Source organism: Octodon degus, unplaced genomic scaffold (assembly GCF_000260255.1).
Source record: "Octodon degus isolate 3935 unplaced genomic scaffold, OctDeg1.0 scaffold00020, whole genome shotgun sequence".
In the NCBI taxonomy this organism is placed as follows: Eukaryota; Metazoa; Chordata; class Mammalia; order Rodentia; family Octodontidae; genus Octodon; species Octodon degus.
The window spans coordinates 946,898-961,284 of record NW_004524596.1 but is presented as its reverse complement, the minus strand read 5'-3'; the positions used below and the strand labels follow the sequence as shown (position 1 = coordinate 961,284).

The following is a 14,387-nucleotide window of genomic DNA, read 5'->3' as shown; positions in this document are numbered from 1 at the left end:
CCTATAATATTTAAATGATGGAACTTAACACAAAAAGGGGATACAGATGAATGTCAATTTTGTATCTGTGTATTCAAAGTGGTTAGGATAGATATATAGTTACATTCTCTTAATGAATAGAGGGATTTGTTCTAATGGTGTTTGTAAAGAAGATATCAAGTCCGCATCTTGTACAGCAATTAACCACTAGGAAGAATGTATGCAATGTGTTAATTATTTAAAAAAAAAAAGTGCGCTACGAATGGCTCCTAAAGGGTACAATTTCACTTTAATTCATTCAGTTTCTGATACACAGCCATCATCATGCACAGGATTTCCACACCTGCTATTTTCATCGTCTAGCATAGCTTTCAACTTGTAATACTTAAGGAACTCTTTCACTGAGGTTTTAATGGATTGTCCCCAATCTGAAATTTCTTCATCTCTGGGGTCTTAATATTCTTTTTTTCTTTTTACCATCAAGTATAATGAAACATTTTCTCTTTAAGGTTGCCACATCTCACTTGGAAATCCCCCCCAAATCTGCCCTATTTGGGGACCTGCTATTAGAGTTTTTAATGTAACAAACTGCAAGTTATAGTCCAGACTGCCACTAACTGGCCAAATTAGGGCAAGTCACCTGACTTCACCATACCTGCATTTCTTCCACATGAATACAGTAAGATTAAGCTTTTTCCCCAGGGCCACTATAGATCCATTCTCAATTTTAACATTTTATTATTGTATCACTTTACACAGCCTGGAAAGGAACAGTTTTTCACATAAACTAAAACAGATTTTTAAGAAAAATATTATATACATAATTTTAAATCCTTTTCCTTATTCTGCAGGGATGAAATAACTTTAACAAAACATAGTATCAAACTCTGAATCAGAGGAACTGGCAAAAGTTCAGGTTATGAGCTAAGTGGCTCAACAATGCCAGAAAATTAGACAAATTTTGCATTCACTATGTCACATGATCTGGCTAATTTTCAAAACTTCTGGGTTGAGGAAGTGAAAAGATTTTCTGAGGCACCGGACTATAGAGGCAGAAATAACAATTTCCTTGTAATTCAGTTCCACAGCTAAAGAGTTATACTGTACAGCTCTCTTGATAATGTAGCATATACATGGTAAGATGAGGGGACTCCCAAATCAGAGACGGCCAAGGGGCAAGGAACATGCCACAACAGTCATTCAACTCTTGTTTGGAACCCATGCTCTCTACTCAAAGCACACTATTATTATTTGATACAGAAAGTGAAATCTGGGGCTGGGGAGATGGCTCAGTAGAATAAGCACTTCCCTGGCAAGTGCAAGGGCCTGAAGTCAATCCCTGGTTCTGCCCCCAAAAAAAAAGAAAGAGAGAGAGAGAAAAGAAAGTGAAACCGGATATCAAATTGAAAAGGTATTAGCACTTATATAAAGGACACCTTGTTATTTTATATGCTAAAATTGATGGAAGACATAAATAAAAAGTGAATCATTTCCAGAAAATAGGTCTTTTATTAGTAAGTGAATGCAGTCTATTATTATTTGCATTAGTTAGGCAGGCTGAAATATTAGGCAAAAAAAGATGTCTAAACACTTTCCTATAATAAGTACTCAAGTAGTTTCCTAATTTCTTTCTTTCTTTTTTTTTTTTGCGGAACCAGGGATTGAACTCAGGCCCTTGCACTTGCCAGGGAAGCGCATATTCCACTGAGCCATCTCCCCGGCCCCCTAATTTCTATTTTTGAAAAATAATCTTATTTGAAACATCTTTTGTGAAGATAATCCATTCAACCAGCCACATAAAGAGGGTTGTATAAGTTTTACTACCTTTCCCTTAAATTTTAATTTCAAATTAAATGATTCATCTAAATTAAGCCAAAGGAAAAAAATTAAAACTTGAACTAAGTAAAATATCTATTAAAGGTGTCTTTCCTTTGTATCCATACTGTATTTTCCCCAGTAGACCTATTAGTGCAGTCTCCTAATTAAGTTTCTATCACTAATACATGTTACACAGTGCTCAGGCTATCTTCAAAGTTATGACTTTATCATTTTGCCCATAGTTTCTTTATTTATTTATTCATTTTTTATTTTTGTATTTTTAGGGAAGGATCCTCAGGGTGTTAAGGGTCTCACTATTAGATTGGACTCATAATGATTCTCCTGTTTACAGCCTCCCAAGAGCTGGGATTACAGGTGACTACGCCCAGTCTCAATTGCCATCTCAGCATGCCCCAGGGTGGGGTCAGCAGGCAGGCTCAGGGGACAGGGGTTTGATCCCTGGGCCTGGATCAAACCCCTGGCCCCTGAGCCTGCTTGCAGGCACTTTAATCCGCTAAGCTATTTGCCCCCCGCCATAGTTTCTTTAATGAGAAGAGAAAATTCAACATCTTCACCTTTATATAAAAGCAGTCACCAGAAAGAAAGGAGTCAGCCTTCCCAACATTCTCTCCCACTACTCTCCAGCAGAAACCAAAGGGACATGAACTAGACTGAAGGGGTTCCTAGTTTCTGTACATGCCCTCTCTTTAGTCTTTTTGTGGTACTGGGGCCTCTGCACTGAGCTATATCCCCACTGCTATTTTGTATATGTAAAACAAGGACTAAATTGCTCAACTGCCCAGGCTGGGCTGGATTTTATAATCCCCTGTCATAGCCTCCCAGAGTGCACCACCACACCTGGCTTGTACATTTCCTTTTAAATCAACTTGCACTTTTTCCTTCCACCTGATAGTGTTGCCTGTTTCCAGTTATATCTATTATGAGCTGGAGAACCACTAAGACTCAGTCAGCCCTCTTGCATGTAAGGACACTTTGAGACAGCTTTGAGGACATGACCCCGATGTCAGCACAGCCCTGCAATGGGGCACAATTACGTAACCCTGACTTAGCAGCAGATAACTACACAAGTGCCAGTGAGGCCAGCATGTAAGAACATAAACAGATGAAGTCAACATGAAGCAGAAGCTTTCCAAGACTCAAAAAGGGCCGTCGCACAGGTGCAGCAAGCCCCTGCCATTTATCCCTAACATCGGTGCGATGATGACAATCTGGCTGGGGCCTATGGCAAGCAGGGGACATGGAAGCACCCTGCTGGGTTTGGGTCACAGTTGTGCAAGGGAGCCAAGAGCCAGTATGAGGACAAATAGGTAGCAGCCGTGCATGCTGCTTTGTGTGCTTCTGAAAGTATCAGAAGACAACAGACAGTAGAAGTGCAGGCAAAAGACCTAACAGCCATTCCAGGAGTGGAGTGGCACAGGACCCCGTCTCACACATTGGGAGACATACCTCCAACAGCAGTCCTCTTTCTTGGGTAGCCCATTGGCAGCTGAACTGGCAATGGTTTAGGAACCCATAATACATACGGCCCAGGAACCCATCCAAGATGAACTAAAGTCCCAGCTGACCTGTGGTGCACTGATGGGCCTAGCTGTGGCACAGTCTCACAATGGATGGCAGTTGTTGTCTAGCCCAACACGGAAATCCTCTGGTTTGAAACTAGAATAGGAAGGTCAAGCCAATGGGCAGAGTTGTGAGCAGTGTGGCTACTTGGGATGTATGACCTGTTTACATGGACGGCTGAGCCATCTTTAGGGGGCTGATGCTCTGCCTGATGGTTAGGGCAGCTTAGAACTGGCAGACAGGGTGCCATCCCTTGTGGGGTGCCAACTTATTATGAGACTTACAGGATCATGGTCAAGACACTAACCATGTAGGGTTAGTGAGGGTTAGCATTAGTGTTAGGGTTAGGGTTAGGATTAGCGTTAGGACAGAGGCCTTTCTTCTCCTTAGGAAATGCCTTAGCTCACACCTTGACAAAGGTAGCCACTCTCTGAGGGCTACCAAAACTAGAATTTGAGGGACATAATACCATGCAAGCTGAAGCACAAAAATGGCATCTGGACCTGACTCCTGCTGAATCAAAGGCTACAATAAAGGTGTGTTCCCAGTGTGCTCATTTGGCCCCCTGGAGGAGGAGGGTGCCCACAACATTTGGCATGACACCACGAGAACCCCACCCACCACAGCAATGGTGAGATCAGCCATGTTAACAGCATCATCACATGGGTACACATGTTTACACTGTTGGGTATGTGCTGAACTCCTGAGTGAGGCAGCTGAGGGCCTCCCATGAAGGACTGTACCAGCATCCCTACTCAACTGGACTGACTAGCAGCTGTAATAGCTGCCCAGCTCTACCTGGCATTAATGACACCAGTTCATCAAGGCACTAATCCAGGAGAGCACATCTACCCTACAGGGACTGCGACCCATTATGTACAATGCCTGGGGATGGATGATGGGAACTTCCATAACATTGTTGGATGTAGCCTTGTTTTGTATCCAACAAGGGAGTATGTCAGCTGGAAGTCAAAACAGCAGGGTGGATGCCCCCTAACCTGTGTAACCGGGCGTTACTGGTAAATGATACAAACAAGCGGTGGGACAGCCATAAGTTCATAGGTATGGTGCCTACCACCTGGCCCTCTGTGGAAGTATTATGGGCTTGCAGCACCACAGGTTGGCTGTACCTAGTTGCACACTGGACAGGACACTGCACCTAGGAATTTCCATGTTAAGGACACTATCAGATCAGCCCTTACAGACACCCCACAACTGGGACACTTTATCTCGTCCCTGTAGGGTAGATGTGCTCTTCTGGATTAGTGCCTTAATGGACTGGTGTCATTAATACCAGGTAGAGCTGGGCTGCTATTACAGCCGCTAATGACACACCATTCTGTGGTGGTTTTATACAATGGCCTGGACGCTGCCAGGGGCAAGGACCATATACCTAGCCCTCCAAGTTGAAGCCCTTATTCAACACAGGGATCAGACCTTGATTGCTGTATGTCAGGATTTGATGTTGCTGACACTTCTCAAATGAGAAAGAAGATTTTGCAAAACCTCATGGTTCTTGATTTACTGACTGCAAGACAGAGACACTTGTGCCCTCATACATGTAGAATGTTAGTTTATATCCTGGACCACCAGACAGAGATACAAAAAGCTTTGTGAGAGAGAGATGAGGAGGTATCCACCATCCAGGCCCTGCAGCAGGACTCCCTTACCCAATGGTAGGAATCCTTGGAATGCACCAGACACTGGATAACCACAAACTGCACTATGATAGCAATGAGGTTGGTAGTAATCTATTGTCCCTGTATTGTTGTTGCAGTCTTTGTGTGAGGGGGTCAGCTTTATGGGCCACTTGTAAGAAATGACTCTTCCCTGACCTTTGAGAGGGTGAGATGTGGGAACAGTACAGACTGAATCAAAGCTGGAGGCATGTAAAGATGCTTCAGTACAGCCTTGAAGACACAACCCCATTTCAGCACAGGGGCACAATGGGGCACGATTATATAACCATGACTTAGTAATGGACAACTACACATGTGCCAGTGTGGCCAGCATGTAAGAATCCAAACAGGTGGTAACAAGAAGTATAAGAATTATATAATAAAGATGCAGGTGGCTCTTGCGCTCTGTTTTGTTCCATGTTGCCTGCTGCTGTTTCTGATGTCTTGTACATGTGTATTTTTTAACCTGAGTATCTCACTAGCAAAACTCTCCCTTGGGCTCTCTGAATGGGCTGACATATGATTATTTTTCAAAACTAACACATGATCCAGTCCTAGCCCAGGTCCGGTTGACATGGACTGGAGAAAGAGCACAGCGCCTCCTCACAGACTCCTAGGGTGGACTGGCACCCGCCAACTTCCTTGAGTACCCTTAACTCCTGTTCTCCCGACCAGTCAGCCACTCACTTCAAATTGCAGACACACATCGACCCCAGAATCTTGATGCAATGGTTATTTCTCTGATGCGTTCAAGGGCACCTTACCCTGACTGTGTCCTGTAACAGAGAAGCACCAGAGGGGTTTGTGGGTGTACCAGTCAATATCTGCCTTCCTGAATGCACGCTCATCTACGTACCCTCGAGAGGCCGCTGAACTCACTGAAAAGCTGTAATTGTCTAATTGACACATGGTCTAGTGCAGTTTTTAAAAATACGTAGGGAATTTATTGGAATAAGAAGATAAAAATAAATGAAAACTGGAAAAAAAAACTAATACATGATGTGTAACTATTAATTAAACTACATATTTTTATCTGGAGCTTGTCAGCTTTTCCACTGATGTTCTTTTTTTCTGGTCCAGGATCCGATCAAGGATATCATACATCATATCTTCGTGTCTCTTACCTGTGAGTTTCCTAGCCCTTGTTTTCCATGACCTCAATGGTTTTGAACAGAGCAGTCAGTATTTTTGTGCGATCTTTCTCAATTGGGTTTGTCCTAATGTTTTCCCATAATTAAACAAGGTTATGGGTTTAGAAGAAGAATGATGCTAAGACACTCTTCTCACCATCTCCTATCAGAAGGCTCACGGAACCAACAGACTTAACTGCAGTGATGTTAAACTTTGATCCACTAGGTCAAGGCAATGTCCTCCACTGTCAATTTACCTCCTTTCCCTTTCCATATTCTCTAAGTGGAAGGCATCTGAGTCCAGCTCACACCGAGGGGAAGTACCTTAGCCACTTTACCATCACTGGGACAAAATACTCAACACCTAAGAGAAATTTACTTTGGCTTACAAGGCAAAAACATGATTCCATCAGGCAAAGCAATGGAAAAGTTGCTCAACCCATGGCACCAGGAAGCACAGAAAGAAAGGAATAGTCAGGAACAAGAATACACCCTTCCAGGGATAATAAAAATTTTAAAATGTGTTACATACATGCACCATTTCCTCACAAGGAACATAATCATTATGTACTGCAAACATGTACTACTAAAAAAATAAAATAAAATAAAATAAAATAAAATAAAATAAGGGGAAAAAATACATACTTCCAGGTAACACCCCCAGAGACCCACTTTCAACCAGGCCCCACCTCAGCACATTCAGCTACAAATCCATTTCTTCAATATTACGGTCAGAATGGTAAAATCTGCATCAGTCCACAAGGAAACATCAGACAAATGCAGTCAACAAAATAGTTAATCACTAATCTTCAAAAACACTAAACCCATAAAGGTCAAAGGGGAGTAGAAAACCATTCCAAATTAAAGGAGACTAAGAACAAAACAGCTAATTTTTGTGGCTGGATCCTACTGACATAAAAGGGACATTTTTAGGACATAATTGGTGGAGGCAATATTAGAGTTTTTGTACATTCTCAGGCAGCTTTCACATAAATTTGAAAATGTTTCAAAAAAATAATTTTAAATAACATTTTCATTGACCATTATGGTTAGAATGTATCCCCCAAAATTCTTACATTGAAAGTTAATGAATGCAAGCAGGCCCAGGGGCCAGCCCTGCCCCTGGGCCCCAACCCCAGGCATGCTAAGGCAGCAATTGAGACTGGGTGTGGTAGCACACACCTGTAATCCCAGCTCTTGGGAGGCTGTAAATAGGCAGATCACTGAGTCTGATCTAGTAGTGAGACCCTGAACACCCTGTAGACCCTTCTCTAAAAATTAAAAAAAAAAAAAGTTAATGACTAGTATGAAAGTACTAAGAGGATTAGTTCATGAAGGTACAGCTCTTGTGAATGGAATTACATACATCTTTGCACAAGGGTTTGTGAAAATAGGTTTTGGCCTTCTGCTATGTGGGGACAACTACACAGCACCATCTAAAAAGAGCAGCCTGAACTAGCAAAGAACCTGACTTGAATTTGACTTCCCAGCCTCCAAAACTGCAAAATAAATTTCTTTCTTCTACACATTACCTAGTCTCAAGTATTTTACCACAATACAAATGGACTGAGACATTGGTTTTATGAACTCCTAAACACACTGAAAGGTTTTCTATTTTTCTTGTTAATAAATTTGTATTTTGTGTGGTTTAGAGACTAAATGCAGCTTACACACTGGATAGGAATAAAACAATATTAAACAGAGAACGATGACTATGGATCAATTTTATTTATTTTACATTTAAATATTTCTGTATTAGAAGATGCATTTTATTTTGTTTCCTTAAACAAACTGAATCCTTCCACATACATGCTCTCACTATATAGCCCAGTGAGGACCTGTCTGACCTTGAACTCCCAGCAATCCTCTTCCCTCAGCCTCCCAAATCCTGGGATTATAGGCATGCACCACCATGCTTGACTTACAAACTAAATTTTTGACATTCATATTTTTTGTACATTAACTCTAACACTGCCTCTTTTAAGGCTCACCATAAACTTGTAAGTTTCCTATTTTTACTTTTTTCTACATATGATAAAAATGAGGCTTACTTGGGGCTGGTGAGATGGCTCAGTGGTCTAAAGCACCTACTTAGAACAAGCTTAGCAAAGCACAGGGACCGTGGTTCAATCCCCCAGCACCACATGCCAGCCAGCCCCGCCCTCAGGCGGGCTGAGCTGGCCACACACACACACACACACACACACATAAATAAATAAAATAAATAAATTTTTAAAAAAATGAGGCGTACCAAAGTTTGGTACTGAGGGCTCAGAATTTCAAAGCAACAAAGCTGACGTTAAGCGCCAGTTTAACTCTAGAACCTAGACTGTATATAACAGCAGTGCTTGCATAAGACACGAGCCATCTGATTCCCTCATTCGTCACATGCAGGCATGCCCACACAATACGCATCTGGAAGAGCAGTAAGACTGTCACACTGATTCCTACCTGCGTCTGTCTCATTGCCCGCTCCACTCGGCGTGTGCTTCCTCGCTCCAGTTTTGTCCGCAGGATCAAGGCTGACGTCTGAATGGCCCAGAACTTTGGTTGTGAAAGCAAACACTGACAGAAGGAGGGAAGAAAATGATCACGAAAAGAAGGGATAAGATAGAAATCTTATTCTGAATAGCAAAATATTAATTCTGCCAAAAATATCAGGATACTACCAAAAGCAGATCTGACAATCTAAGCAAAAAAAGGCAGAGTTCTTGTTTTCAATTCACATCTTAGAAAAATCATTCTAAAACATACAAAAAGCTCCCAGTCTCCATTAGAGGTAAAAAGTCTCTAATTTTAGTTTACATGCTTTCCAAGAAAGGGCATTTAAAGAAATACTGGCAGGCCAGGGATATAGCTCAGAGGCAAAGCACCAATCTAGCAAGCAAGAGGTCTTGAGTTCAATTCCCAGTACCAAATAAGTAAATAAATAGGAAGACTGGCTTACAAGAAAACTTCTATATGCACATAATGAAAACTAACCCCTCAGCAGCTGCAACTGCCATAGACTCAGAAAACATGCTGGAAACTATTAAATAGAATCACAGATGTAATGGGAAATAAAAGTGAAGTTTGGGTCAAATCAAAATGTATTGTAATAAATAGGGACAGCTTGGTATAAGGAATACAATTTAAACTCTGTCTTATAGTGTGACTTGGAATCTAAATTGTTCCCCAGTGGTCAGTCCCAATAATAACTTTCATTAAAGCTCAAGTAACAAAAGAGAAAAAACTTATTTGTCTGAGAGCTGAGGCTATCCATGATCATTGTGTTGCCTGTTGCAAAACAAGTATTTGCTTGTTTCTAAAAGACAAGAGTGGAAACTACCCTAATCAAGAGTCCAATTAATCATTCTAAAACCCAGCTGCTCATTAGAAACACCTGGGAAGCTTTGGGGGTTTTTTTCAAAGCAAATCCTATCTCTGAGAGCAGATCTAAATATCAGTGTTTTTAAAAATATTCCTCAGGTAATTGTCAAGGGAAGCCAACTTCAAGAACTATCAGGCTAAAGTAACACAAGTCCCTGTCTTTGGCCATAGTCATTCATAACTGTGAATTCTCATTAAAGGTTAGGAAGAAGTCCTTTAACAGAGAATAAACTATAAGAAAGTCTCTGGGGCCAGGGATATGGCTCAGTAGAATAAACACTTGCCTGGCAAGTACAATGGCCTGAGTTCAATCCCCGGTTCAACCAAAAAAAAAAAAAAAAAAAGTCTCTACAGCTCCTTATGATATGATGTCCAGCTCACTTCACTCATTCACATTGTCTGTCTGGCCCCTATAAATATTTTGAGTTTTCAATCTTAATCTAGATCAACCTCCTTCATAATGAAACACTTAAAGGGCAAACCATTTGCTCAATATCATTCCTTCAGTAACAAAAAAGCTGGTACTCACACTGGTCTTACAAGCCCCAGAACAAAACACCTTTATATTATTTTAGAACACTTTTACAAATAAAATGAACGCTTATTTAAATCACTAAATTAAGATATGCTTATCCATACCAGGCATGGTGGTACACACCTGTAATGCCAGTACTTGGAAGGGTGAGGCAGGAGGATCGCAGCAAGTTTGAGGCCAGTGCAGGCTACGTAGTGAGTTCCAGACCAGCCTGAACTCTGTGAGACCTTGCCACAAAACTTAGAAAAGAAAAAAAGTGATAGGCTTCTCTTTTAGAGATGGATGATGCTACTCAGAAAAAAATCAGAAAGCAGTAATGTAAGAAGACATAGGAAAGAACCTTGGAGATAGTGGAAGAGTAGGCAAAGAATAAACAAAGGAGGACAATCAAAAGAAGGAGCTTACTGAAGCTGTGCTCTGGACTCTAGGAACAAAGCAGTAAGCAAGACAAAGGTCCCTGACTTCAAAAAACTTACATTCTAATGCAATGTCTTATGAAATAATCTTATTTCTCTAACCTAAATGAAAACTAAAATACTTTTATCTCCTTGAAACATTGTTTCTTTGGTATGTACAATACTACCTTGTAGAATATTTTATTCATAAATGTCATCTCAAGAATTTTGAAAGGGAAGAATTTTTCTCAGGTAAATCTGCAAAAGTGTCCGAAATGAGGAGCATCCCAACTTCCTCTCTTTCGTCCGTTAAGGGGATTATCCTCCAACCAGAAGGAAGAGCACTGAGGAGCACCGCACACACCACAATGGGGCAAGTTTCTGGGACTGCCAAACAGAATCCCAGCAGCTCCACCAAGTAGGCTGTGCAGCCTGAGCAAGTTCCTCGGACCTCCCCGGCCTCCCTCTCCTCCTCCTACAGGGTTTCTTCTCAGCCGCGGGTGCGCAGGCAACAGAGCTCACCTCCCAGCTTGGTCCATCCTGCTGCCAGCAAGAACACTGCAGAGCACAGACTGGCTCAAGGCACATGCCATCAGAGCTACAGTCCAGTGTCCAGCAGATGACCATGGGCACTGCAGCTCAGGGGCAGAGCTCTGGCCCAGCGTTCATACAGCCCTGGGTTCAATACCCAGCATAGGAAAAAAGAAAAGAAAAAAACTTGTCTGAAACATCTGCACACTGAAAGAATGAAATGTTCTCCTTAGAAAAAGACAAAGCCCTACAAAGACAACAATATGCAACGTATTAATTATTGAAACTGTCCTACTAATTGGTTTTGAAACGATCTCACTACTATTTGTTTCTCAATAAAATTAATAAAAAAGAAAAGAAAAAAACAAAGCCACACTGCTGTCTACACTGGCTTGAAAATAAGAGGTTTGCCTGATACTTTCACATGAATGTCAAGCAAAACATTGTCACTACACCCTGAAGGTAAAATGCAGCTTGGCAAACAGACCTCTGAAAGGCTTTCAAGAAGGGAACTGACTGGATAATGATATCATGGAAGAATGTAACATATCTTATATCTGTTGGCTAGGAGACAGACTTGAGACAGTCTTTCTGAAAGGGAGTAGATAGGCTATATTTAGTAGATTGTACAAAACACTGCTGCCATGAGATAAGAACAAATCCTAATATGGAACATTAGATAATGAAAAAGAAAAGTAAACGTGTTTTATATATCCTCCACTGACTTATGAAGAAAATCATATTTTTAAAAACTTTCAGTCCAAAACTTCAGCAAACAATCCTATGAGGAAAACACCAGTCTAACGTGCTGTCTTGGCCAGCTTTTTACTGGGACAAAATACCTTCACCTACAATATAATGGAGGCGAGGCACATTTCCGCTGATAGTGTTAGAGGTGTCGGTCCATGGCTGGCTGCTCCAAGGCAGAAGGGCACAGCGGGGCAAAGCTGCTCACTGCAGGGCAGCTGGGAAACAGAGCAAAGGCACAGACTGCCACCGAGAGTCACACTTCTAGGGGCACATAGCCCAAGAGACACTCAGGGCAAACTGTTCATGGTACGGCTTGAGTGTGTGCCAGGCTTTAAGTACTGGCATTTCACCTCCAATGTAAAGTATTAAGAGCAAAGAAATTTTTTCTGACTATGGTGTTTAGAGGTGGACATTTAGGAAGTGATTAGGATTAGATACACCCATTAGACTAGCGCCTCCAAGCTTGAGTCTAGGCGGCCATTGAAGGAGAGAAGCTACAAACACGCACATGCATGCATACATTTCCTTGTTTCATGCCATTATGATCTGTAAGTGAATCTATTTTTTACAAGTGACTGAAGTTTACCTGTCTTTTTTTTTTTTTTTAATGGAACTGGGGATTGAACTCAGGACCCTGCACTTGCCAGGCAAGCGCTTATTCTACTGAGCTATCTCCCCAGGCCTATCTTTCTTTATGGCAGTGTAAATACATGTTCTTTACCCATTCATTGATAGTCATACAGGCTACTTCCAAGATTTAGCTACTATGAATTTTGCTACTATAAATATGGCTAAGCAATGCTTTTAACTCTTTCAGGGAGATCCCTAGAAAGGGAGAAACTGGGCTAAATGGAATTTCTATTTGTAGTTTTTGAGGAATCTCCATACTAATTTCCATAGTGGTTATACTAGTTTACATTGACATTTATATAAGACACATTATGTGCTAGCCAAGCACTAGTCTAAGTGCTACATATTAATAGTATCTTATATTTTTGTTCTAAAACCTTTATAATTTTGCTTTATACTTTTACATAGGAAACCTTTCTAGAACTGATTATTTATGTAGCATGATATGGGGGTTAGGAGGGCTGTTCTCCATTTGGAGTTTAACAATGATCTAGTACATTCACTGAAAAGCTTACCCTTTCCACTGACCCACAGTACCACCTTTGTCATAAATCTGGTAAACTGTAAATGTGTGCATCTGTTTCTGGAATGTCTGTTCCACTGATAGGTTTGTATTTCCTTTTGTCAAAGCACCTTGATTCAACGTTTCTGAAGTTTTAAAACCAGCCCAGAACACACACTGAAACAGAATCTTTGCTCCGGCCCAAAGGCTCTGATCTGGGAAACTCTCAAACAGAGCCACAGCCATCCCAACTTAAGAAGTTCCCAGGTAACGTTGCTGAGCTTCAAGGGATCCCAAGCTGAGACCCACTATCTGAAATAGTATTTTATAACAGATCTTGCTGATTGACAATATAAACACTATAAATCCCCGGACTCTGTTCCTCTTCAAGAATGCCTAAGCAGTTCATTTCCCCCCAAAACAACAGAAATTATAACAACAACAAAAAAAATCAAACCACTACTATTTCATCATAAATTACATTAATTATGAAGACAATTTGAAAAGATCTAAAATTTTAGAACTTTGAGTCCTCTGTAAATAGAGTATACCCCTTCATTTACTTAGGCATCTACTAACTTCTCCTATGATGTTTTGTAGATTTTAGATATTTGTAAATCTTCTGACAAATTTATTCCTAGGAGTCTGACAGTTTTAACATCACAAATGCAATTTTTTCTCACCTTTTAATTTTTTTTAAATTGTAATAAAAACATAGAAGATAAAATACACCATTTTAATTTTTAAATAAACAGTTCAATAATGTTAAGTACATTCATTTTGCTGAACAACCAGTCTCCAGAATCCTTTTATTTGCAAGTGAAACTATCCATTAAACAAAGCTCCCTATCCTCTGTCTCCAGGCCATAGAACGCACCCCTGTGTTGCCTGTCTCTATCAATCTATTTTCTCTTGGTAATTCATGTAACCAGAATGATACAGTTGCAAATATTATCTTTTTAAAGTCTTCATTTTTACCCTTGAGTCTGTTAATTATAGCCATCTGAAGACATACCAGCTCAGAGGCCAGAAGTGGCAGAGCATGGATGTAATCCCATCACTGAGGGAAGCTTGAAGATGGAAAATCTCAAGTCTGAGTCCAACCTGGCCAACTTAAGGACTGAGCAATATCCTATCTCCAAATAAAAAATAAAAACAGGGCTTGGGGTATCACTTAGTGTGAAAGCCCTGGGTTCAATCCCAGCACCACCACCCCCCAACAAACACACAGAATCATCAGCTCACCTAATTGCATGTATTGGCTAACACTCCAAATGAGGTTTGAAATAGGCTAAGAATATTTATGTTCAACTAGCCCAACTTTCAGAACTATGACACTGTACTAAAGAACTTTATACTATCTGCAACCATGTGCTCGTATACAAAATAGAATTTTTACCACTTTTACCCATGAAACAGAGGTGAGACACTACATGTGGGAATAACACTTGGGTGCTGTTTTAAGAAAAGTTCTCTCAGCTGGGTGCA

General features: G+C 40.8%; 1 protein-coding gene across 6 annotated transcripts in view; it reads right to left on the bottom strand.

Moving 5' to 3' along the window:
• Ttc27 (tetratricopeptide repeat domain 27) overlaps positions 1 to 14,387 on the bottom strand; it is a 213,366-nt gene that overhangs the window by 138,050 nt on the left and 60,929 nt on the right. For all 6 annotated transcript variants that reach the window (XM_023711274.1, XM_023711271.1, XM_023711272.1 and 3 more), the window contains one exon: positions 8,639 to 8,752. In XM_023711274.1, coding sequence (XP_023567042.1) covers positions 8,639 to 8,752 — 114 coding nt within the window. The remainder of the gene's footprint in view (positions 1 to 8,638; positions 8,753 to 14,387) is intronic.